Source organism: Nicotiana tabacum, chromosome 21 (genome assembly GCF_000715075.1).
Source record: "Nicotiana tabacum cultivar K326 chromosome 21, ASM71507v2, whole genome shotgun sequence".
Lineage (NCBI taxonomy): Eukaryota > Viridiplantae > Streptophyta > Magnoliopsida > Solanales > Solanaceae > Nicotiana > Nicotiana tabacum.
In genome coordinates this window covers 95,277,457-95,287,856 of record NC_134100.1, presented here as the reverse complement: position 1 = coordinate 95,287,856, position 10,400 = coordinate 95,277,457, and the positions used below count along the sequence as shown (strand labels likewise).

Genomic DNA, 10,400 nt, shown 5'->3' with positions numbered 1-10,400 from the left:
GCGTGTACCTTATATAAATGAGAAAAACTTTTTAAAATAGCATAATTAATTATTCGAAAGGTGTATTTGTGTTACATCTCTTTATTTTCGCTGTCTCGATTCGGTTCTGAAGCCAAACAATTTGATAGTTTGCGGTCTTAGATAATGAGGATAATGATCGTCGCGTGAATCTCTATAAGAAGTTAAAACAATTCTTTCATGTAAATAATTTTTTCTTTTGGTTTTTTAGTTCGGTCACAATAAGCTTATTTCGTTTATCATTAAAAAAGAATATTTCTTTTGTCGATTGGAATTGAGATCATTTTTGGCGCAAGCAGTCATGTAACCATGTATTTTGTGATTTGGTTCATAGCATATTCTAACTTCTAACAAATTTGCATGCGGTAAAAATCTAATTTGATTATTCATTGTACGATCATTCATGCATGCTTTGAATATTCTTGGCTCATTGTTTTGGAGAAAATTAGCAAATAAGTATACATTTATAATTTTCTAAATTTTTGAGCACGCGCATTAAAAATAAAGCTACATATCAGTCGTGAGATTACTTCATATCAATAATATTTTGAATGAGCAATCGGATTCCCTTGAGTGCCTAAGTCATTCCGTTGGGTGCCTCTTTAATATATATTCTTACCGAAAATTATCCTCCACTCATCAATCAGACACCGAAATACATGTTTCACGAAAATGCTTTCTGCAAGAATATTTTCAAATTTTTTTTAATGAAAAATAACTTTCGTCGTACTAAACACATGAAGAGTCAATTATTGTATATTTTCTCACTTTCTTTTATTGCGAGTCCATTATATCCAAGAATATAGAGTTTCCTCACTAATAAAGACTCACATATTTACAGAATTCAACATGTGCTCCAAAGTCCAATACTTTAATTTTTAAAATCGATCTGGTTCATGTACCCTGTGAATAAACTACTTATATTATAAGTTATAATAATATTAGTAAAACTGAAAAAAATCACAGTACGCACTAATTAGAAGTAAAAGAAAAAGTGTGAAAAGAAACAAGTGACTCGGACGTTGGATATAAACCAAAACCATCAAACTATTGTCCAAACTCCAACACCTGAAATGCCTATAAATATTCGTTCTTACTATACTCACAAACTCATCAATTCTTTCAAAGCAGAATTATGTCTTACATATCTTCATCTTCAGTTGAAAGTTTTTCAAATACAAACTAAAATGGCAAAGAATGTGAGTTTAGCTTCAGTGGACCAAAAACTAGCCATGGCTAAGCGTTGCTCTCATGGTACTTTGTCTTTCTTTGCTTGTACCACCTTGAATTTTCCATTAATTTGATCATCTAATGAATGTTTTAAATATCATGTTTGTATATACAGAAGGAGTAGTTGCAGGAGCAAAAGCAGCAGTTGTTGCATCAGTTGCAACTGCCATTCCAACTGTAAGCTACACTATCTATTTCAATACGTACTCTTTCGGAGCATAATAAGTGATCTTTTGGCCTTTTTATTTTGGTCTAAAATAAGTGTCCTTTTACATAATCAAGAAAGAATTAATTTTATTTTTTCAAAATTTGTCCTTACTTACATATCTCAATGTGTCAAAGTAACAATTAATTAAGGATAATTTAGTGAATATATCTTTTTTTTTTTCTCTATAAGAGGTGTGCCAAAGTATAAAAAGTCACTTATTATGGACTGGTTTCAAGATACCGATGGAGTATTAAAGATTAATAATATCTAAGTATTAGTTATAAATTGATAATTGTGAAGGAAAGCGACTTCCACCAGAAAATGAGAGCAATATTTTTCGTCGTACCAAACATACAAATATATAGTTGTGTTCTAATGTTTCAAATTTTGATGAAATATTATGCAGTTGGCTTGTGGGAAGATGTCACCTTGGGCAAGAGCTAATCTCAATCCAACTGCTAAAGCACTCATTGTCTCTACAGCTGCTGGAATGGCATATTTTATTGTAGCAGACAAGACTGTTCTTGCAACCGCAAGGCAAAACTCCTTCAACAGGGCTAAGGCTCAACAATTGAATCACTAAACTCTTGTAGTATTTTAGCACTAAGTTTTATCTGATATCAACATTACTGTAATCCCCGTTTTAAGTACAGAATTACGCGATTGATACGAGAGGTTGGCTCAGTTGATGAGACGCTTCCGTGTCCAATCAGTAGGTCAGAGGTTCGAGTCACGTGGGATAAGTCGAAACCTCTACTGATCCCCTGCAATAGTGCATAGTGCACACCAAAAAAATGTCATTCCGTCTATGTATTACCAGCATCAATATCTATTATTGTGAATATAATAAAGTTGGTTTTTCTCTAACAATGCATTGGCTTCTTTTCTTAAACTTGATAACCTTGATCAGATGAAATAACCTGGTTTTGATGCCTTCTTGCAATTCGCGAATCATTTAATGCCACTGGCAACAATATCTTCTTCATGACCATTTCAAGATTACAGTATATTTTGTAAAGCTTAGCTATCACTATTGCAGTATTTGAAACTGTCAAGGCAATTTACAGAGAATAATGTACAAAATTTATGTCTCCATCTTAGTAATCTACCTTTTGGATAATCTGCAACACGAAGTTATTTTCTCAGCTATAGAAGTAGAGCATCTTTAATGGCTATTATCATTTGCTTCTCCCAAATACATGAGAGCATATACTGAGCCATCACTTGCTTGATCTTTATCAGTTCACCAGTAGTCCATGCATGAGCAAGCACCGTCCTTGAAATGGTGAAATCGGTTCCTATCTCTTGCAATGATTTCCCTATTAAATATCTTAGATATTAGCTTCGTGGCCTCATGACAATTGCCCCACACTCTAAGATTCTTAACAATCCTGAGAGTTGTCCCTGGTTTGGTACTGATCAATCCAAAGGCAAGCGCCAACATCTCGCTATGTTCACTTAGCTTTCCTTCCTTCCACTCCTCATCCATTTCATAATGTACCTCAGATGTATCTGGAACATGGCCAGCCATTTCCAATAGCCTATCAACTTCATCTAGCATTTTATAAATTTCGTTGCTTTCCGGATGCATTCTATCACTAACAAGAAACTCATGGACTACTCTATCAATCTCAATGGAGGTACAGCCAGGAACTTTCTTCATTCCTTTATCATTTAAAAAGGTTCTTATCAATGCTACTTTGTCCCATTCTCCAGCACCTGCATAAATGTTGGATAAGCGCACATAAGGACCGGGATTTTCACGCTCCAGTTCAAATAGGTTCTTGGCAGCATATTCACCCAACTCAAGATTCTTGTGGATTCTACAAGCCCCTAGTAAGGAACCCCATATTGCACCATCGGGTTTCACGTCCATGCTTTCAATCATGGCCATTGCTTCATCAAATTTCCCTGCTCGTCCTAAAAGGTCAATCATACATCCATAATGTTGCAATTTTGGTGTGTACTTGTAGCTTTGGATCATGGTATTAAAATATTCTTGACCAAGATCCACTAAACCAGCGTGACTACACGCTGTTGCCATGCATTGCTAGCCCTGAGATCATAACATTATATGAAGCTAGAGTTTTAGTTTTCATTCCCTGAAAGACTTGTTTTGCTGCTGTGATGGCTCCACATTTTGCATACATATTTATCAGAGTAGTCCAAAGAGAAGTGTTTTGTAAGTGTTGATAATGCTTGTTAATATAGGCATGTATCCACTTGCCAAGATCTAGTGCACCTAAATGTGCACAAGCCGGAAGGATGCTCAACAAAGTAACATCATTAGGCGCCATATTTGCCTGCTGCATTCGATGAAAAACAGCCAACGCTTCTCTATAATTGCCCGTATGTGTATAACCCCCAATCATAACATTCCACGATACAAAATCTTTCTCCTCTAGACCCTCGAATAAGTCCCTTGCACTATCAAGATTGCCACATTTTGCATACATATCAATAAGGGCATTCACAAGACGAATATTCGAACCAAGACCATGATCTTCAATCCACGACCGCACACGACTCCCTAATTTAAGTTCACCTGCACGAGCACAAGCAGAGAGAACACTCAATAACGTGCTCACTGAAGGTGTCACATTCACATTTCTCATCTCCTCAAATAACATTAACGCCTCCTCAAACCGACCCATCTGAGTATACCCTGAAATCATAGCATTCCACGAAACAACATCTCTTACAGGCATTTCATCAAACAGTTTACGAGCATCATCCACACGGCCCTTCAATGCATACCCATTAATCAATGCCGTGAAAGACACAGCATCTCTTTTAGAACTTTTATCAAACACCAATCTAGCATCATCCAATTCACCATTCTGAGCATACATATTAATAAGTGAAGCATGTACATAAACATCATTCATCAACCCAAGTTTAAAAACATGCCCATGAATCATTTTACCCATCTGGGTATCCATAATTTTAGCACAAGATTTAAAAACAAATGGAAATGTATAAGAATTCGGTAAATTACCGGAAAAAAGCAATTTTTCATAAAATTCAATGGCTAAATTTGGATATTCACTCAATGAGTATCCCCTAATTATCATGTTAAACATAACGTGATTAGGGTTTTCAGTAGTGTTAAAGATTGATAAAGCATATGATAAGTCATCCTTGGGATTAACTGCACAAAATTCAACTAGTTTGCTTAGTGCAAACTGGGAATTGTGTAAACCAAATTTAATGAACTGAGAATGCACTTTTTTCAGGTCTTCCATGTTTTTGCATTTTGATAAAAGAGCAAAAGATGGGTGGGTTTGGAGTAATTTGTAAGGGGGATCTGTGCCTGGGAGAAAGTGGAGGATAGTTAAAGGTGCAGTTGAGGGAATGGAGAAAGTGAGTGTCATTGTTTTTGTGTTGTAGTTTGATACAATCAATCTTGATATCATAGGAAAAAGAACCGTTAAGAAATTTTACGCTATCTGGTTACCTTTATCTTTTATAGCATGTAATTTTTTTACCATGTGAACTATCTGTGTATATTATTAAACTCGAAATGAATTTTGGCCCAAAGAAAAATTTATTGCACCTAGGTACAAAAACATATCATTCATTAATTAATTTGGTACAAATATCGGGTGTTACTAAATGTTTACCCCTTTCACCGCCTTGCCCCACCTAGGGGAGGTGGACAAGAGCATGGAACACTCGGGGTGAATGCTTAGGCAGGCAGATGAGGAGATATATAGAATCTTTTTTTTGTGAGTGAAATCCTCAGAAAGGAAAAATTTAAAGTTGGATCGTAATGAGGACGGACAACGGAAAAACTATCAAAATTGAGGGTGTAACAGACAAATTGGAAGAAAAAAACATTGATAATGTGGATGAGATAAGTTCTCAAATGTGGTTTAATGGTTGTTGACAAGTTTTTTTATTTGGTGCAGAAAAACAACTGTATTAAGGGTCCCATTTTCTCTTACTCTTTTGCCTTTAGAAGAGGGGGAAAAAAGGAAAGAAATTTTTTCAGAGGGGTGAGACTAAGGGTTGGTAGATGTCTAACAACTTGTTTTCAGTTCAATACATTGTCTCAAAAATGAATCTTTCTAAGTGTGATGAAACCTATACATGAACATTATGGGAATTTGTTTATTAGGATCACAAGAATATTAACTTATGTGTATAAGAATATATTCTGTTTTTACAAGCTGCAGCCTTTTGCAATTGGCTCAAAAGTAATTCTGCTACACACTATTGGTCTGTTACAAAGTATTTGAGTACAAATTTGTTATGTTATCCAGGTTCAGTATGGGCACTGGAGGTATAACTACCAATTGAACTATATATCCAACAAGGTAATGTAACCTTTTGCTTTTGGAACTACTGGTATGGCTTTTGCTACAAATTTATTGTGCCAAAATATATAGCACTTGTCACTGTTAACAGAGCCGGATCAAGAATTTATCTTAGCGCCGAACTCATTATACTTTGGAAGTTGTGAGTTCGGATTTACCAGTTGTTGATGCAGCATATATATCTATGCTCCGTGTCGAAAATATAGGGTTCAAATGAACCATTTTCCCAATGCTGCATCCGCCTCTAAGATGATAGAAGGGAATGCAGGAGAGATTTGTGGGTTGACTTTTGAGATAAATGAGGCAACTGAAATAGTTAGTATTGAGACTAGAATGAGAATTTTCAAAAGAATAATTAGCTGGAGTTGCTTGCCACCTAATAACCAAGATTGTGGAGTTATCTGTGAGAAGTCAGAAGATAAAAGCGCCTGGCACCAGAGGCGGACGGAGTATATAGTCAATGCGCTCAACCTCCCAATATTTTCGACAAAAAGCATAGATACATATGTCAAATACCACTAAAATTTCAACAAACATTAAATTCTAAACCCGTAATTTCAAATGTGTAATCTTGGATCCATAGCTGTTTGGCATCGCGATATCTTTGCAGCTGTGGCTACCTGCTGCTGCATTGCTTGAGAGTTGATCGGCGCGTTAGTTTTTTGAAGTGGTGTTTGATCCAACTGCACTCATTTCTGTGTGGTTATTTCGATGCTGAAGACCAATAAGAAAACAGGTCATAGTGGGCACTACAAGGGCTATCCAAAATGATTTTCTGGCTTTTTTGCGATTCTTTCTTTTACCACTACAAGTGAATTTACTTAGAATCAATATCAATCAATCTTTAGGACCCTTTATTCTGATGAGATATAAGAGTCATTTGTACGGATAAGAAGAATATATCTTAATTAAGCACTATTTGCAAAAGTAGCATTTGCTAAAACTTACCTTCTGACAGCACTATAGGAATATGCAAAATTCAAAAGCAACGGCTATTTTTATCATAGCCGTTAGGATTTAGATTCTGGCAAGTATTATTGAGGAGGATAGGCCCCCTTTACAGAATGGTCACATATATAGAATAAAGGATGGAGTTTTATCTGAGGTTTTCTTATCCAGAATATTCATCTTGTCTGGTTAAAAATGGTGATTAGGATTCCTCCTTATCAAATCCTATGTCAACACGCGAGCTTCTGTGCTTAGGTGGAATCATCTATGGTTGCCATGTCAGCATTTGTGGCCCCGATAATTGGTCAAATGGCTTCAACTTATTGTCAATCTCAAATTAATATTGTATTTATCCCAATAAGAACACCATATTATGTGTTTGTATGGGAGGCCTGGATTTTTTTCTGACTCATCAATGGCAATACATTGTGTAGTATTCACTCATTTCTTGAAAGTTAAGACAATTTATCAATTCTTGGATCATTGATTGAAAACTGATTGGAACCGCTGTCCAGTTAGAACCTTAGCTGAAACTATCCTAACATAAATGCACAATCAACTGTCCCTTTAGTAAGGGAATTCAGATATTAGCATTCTCCTTTTAAGGCTTTTGAACCATGTCAAGTTATAACCTTACACTTCTTTTCCTTTTCTGTAAAGCGAGAGATCATTAAGTTGATTATTGCCAAAGATGGTTAACCTTTTGACTTATCATATAAACAATTACAGGGCTTCGAAGTCATAAAGTTCAAATCCTGTGCCATGCATCGCATTCAGAATCTTCAGAGAATACTGATTTCTTTATTGATGAAAAACAAAGGTAAACACCCTGTGATCGTATACCTTAAATACATTGTTTAAGGTACCTGTCAAGAAAGAGGTATTTCTCTTAAAATTGATGTATTCAATACTGTCAGGAATAATGCAACTCTCACGTTTTGTTCCGAATTCATGTATCACCTTAGTGTGCCAATAAAAGGCTTTTAGATTCTTGGCAATCTATTTGGTGAAACTAAGGACTGGTCTGATAATATCTATAGTGCTCTTTGTTTTACAAATGGAGGAAAAGCTAGATGTGTGATTAAGAGCTCTAAAACTGGTATTATGTGAAAATAGACAAGCAAGCACAGATATGACTAAGCAGGAGATGAAAAGAAGTCCACTTTTGGTTCACTTTTGAATTATTAAGAATAATATAGCACAGAAGAATAATATGACTTGAATTTGCATTATGAGGGAATTGATTCCTTGGTGGTAAAATTGTTACAGTTTTTACCCTTTAGAACCTGGACCATTTCCCACCTGAACGGCATTAGCCTTCGTGTCAAGCAGTTGCTTGCACCGGCCATGTGGATGGCACATACTCATTTTATGTCTAAGTGTGTGCATCCAAATCATCTCAAGGGTCCATCGATCGTAGCAAAACCACACCTTTCACATAACATCTTCCCCTCATAACACCTACAAGAAGTGGATACAGAACAAAGAATAATATTTTGAGCTCTTTTTAGTAGAATAATGGACCGTCGAACAGGTAAGGAGGGGCATTATTGGACTTCTGCAAGAAAATAGTGCTTCACATGAATGAATATGACAGTTGACAACTTCCTACAGTCAAGAAGGAAGGGAAGTAGGAGGTTTATCCAATAATATTTGGAAAATTTGCGCTATCTTGTGGAATCCCATTTAAGGAAACTGTCTGAAGCTCACAGATCAAAAAGGACACTTTGGGGCCCAATAATGAGTTCTTCCAAACTATATATACCTCCCCAAAACATTCATCAAAATTACTACCTACAGCAAACCATTTCTTGAGAGCTTCAAGTTTACGTCTAGTTGAGACGCTCAGTTCTTCACAAGGTGAGGCATCGATGATTTAGTTTCCTTCTGCATTTCATTTTCATGATTTCCAGCTTCTGCACAAAAACAAAATGCAGCCTTGAGTCCAAGTTTTTCAAAAAATGAGGCCTAGCATATAGACAGTATTTCATGTGTAAGCAATGCAGTTCTAGCATATAGACAGTATTTCATAGAATGAGGCCTCAAAGATGGATAAACAATAATAAGATTTCTCGGTTGTTTTTTCATGCCTCTTACAATGGCCTATTTTACTTCCCATATGAAAATTTGTTCTCATCATCTTTCCATGTTCACTTTTAGGTAGACATAAAATGAGCAGTGGAGATTGGATGTGTGCTGCATGCCAACACATAAATTTCAAGAAAAGGGATGCATGCCAACGATGCAGCTGCCCTAAGTATGCAACGTCGGCTGATGTTGCCATGTATGGACTAAACAAAACAGAAGTCTTAGCTGGGGACTGGTATTGCAGTGCTATGAACTGTGGTTCTCACAACTATGCAAGTCGAACAAACTGCTATAGATGTGGTGCCTTAAAAAGTGATTATTATGGTATCGGGACAGGAATGATGGCATCAGCCGGCTATGGATATGATGCAAGTGCTGTTCCTGGTTGGAAGAGTGGTGATTGGATTTGCAGCAGGTTGGTTTATATTTACTTCAATAACAACAACTACGTCTCAATTCCTAACAAGTCAGGGTCGGCTACATGAATCTTCACTGTTCATGTCGCTCCATTTAAGCTCATTTTGGTCCAATATTGCAACAACAACAACATCTATGCCTTAATCCGAAGCAAGTTGGGGTCGGCTATTATGAATCTTCACTAATCATGTCGCTGCAATTAAACTCATTTCAAACAAATATTATAAAAATAGAATTTAAAAGTACTAGAAGTTTTCACTATATTTGTTACTGACATATAAATCTCCGATCAGACTAGGACTCCCAGAAAACATTGTATTACGAGGATTCATCACAATAATGACTAGTTTTACGCTGACTGTTAGCCTGCCGCAACTCTCCTCCTTTTACTACTGACATGTGCAGGTGACATTTTATATTTGAGATTTTAACTGACATAGCTTCCTTCTTGATCGACAGAATTGAATGTGGTATGCACAACTATGCAAGCAGAGCAGAATGTTATAAATGCAAGACACCTAGGGATTTTGGTGAGACATCTTCCATGTGATTCTGATACTTCATATCAACATTTTACTTTCCAACACCATTGTTTATTTACTAACATCTGTTAATTTCTCTGTTTTCCAGGAGGTGATCTGAGAGAAAGTCATTTATATTGAGCAACGCGGCAACCTGAAGTTATTACTGAGGATTTACCAGAACTCATAACGTCAATGACCCTTCTTCTTTTTCTTTTAGGCTCTTTTTTTTTTTTTTTTTTTTTTTGCTTTAACAGTTTTTAGTAGCATTTCCCTGTAGTTGCTCAAAGAAGGGTTTTTAGCATTGTAATGGTGCAAAGTGTTCAATGAATGAAATCCCTTCAGATTTCGCATTCTTTCTGTCTCTCAAGTTTCAACAACTGCATGGTTTAATGAATAATATTATGTAGCCTCACACACTATGGAAGACAATGATAGAGTAGGCTTGAACCTTATATATTTAGGAAATGAATAAAAGAAAGCACATATATTAAGGGATGGTGGTGTTGGTTAGTACAACTTATGCCCAATACATTTGTATTAGTGGAAAAAAGGCATGACACGTGGATTATCATCGAGATGACAAGGCATGGTATGCGGACCATCAATATAGCGACAAGTGGCGTTCTTAATTAGACGAGTTAAAGAACG

At 36.1% G+C, this 10,400-nt stretch overlaps 2 protein-coding genes and 1 pseudogene across 2 annotated transcripts; 2 read left to right on the top strand and 1 right to left on the bottom strand.

Moving 5' to 3' along the window:
• The first annotated feature begins 1,115 nt into the window (after positions 1–1,115).
• LOC107791720 (early nodulin-93) lies at positions 1,116–2,326 on the top strand. The gene is made up of 3 exons (XM_016613840.2): positions 1,116–1,272; positions 1,364–1,425; positions 1,863–2,326. Exons 1-3 carry the CDS (start codon positions 1,206–1,208, stop codon positions 2,037–2,039), a joined length of 306 nt encoding a protein of 101 aa, XP_016469326.1. The 5' UTR covers positions 1,116–1,205; the 3' UTR covers positions 2,040–2,326.
• Positions 2,327–2,455: 129 nt separating this feature from the next.
• On the bottom strand, positions 2,456–4,936 carry LOC107791721 (pentatricopeptide repeat-containing protein At1g08070, chloroplastic-like; annotated as a pseudogene).
• Positions 4,937–8,468: 3,532 nt separating this feature from the next.
• Positions 8,469–10,105, top strand: LOC107791716 (uncharacterized). The gene is made up of 4 exons (XM_016613835.2): positions 8,469–8,583; positions 8,884–9,226; positions 9,688–9,758; positions 9,859–10,105. The coding sequence occupies exons 2-4, from the start codon at positions 8,895–8,897 to the stop codon at positions 9,888–9,890; spliced, it is 435 nt and encodes a 144-aa protein (XP_016469321.1). The 5' UTR covers positions 8,469–8,583; positions 8,884–8,894; the 3' UTR covers positions 9,891–10,105.
• The last annotated feature ends 295 nt before the right edge of the window (positions 10,106–10,400 follow it).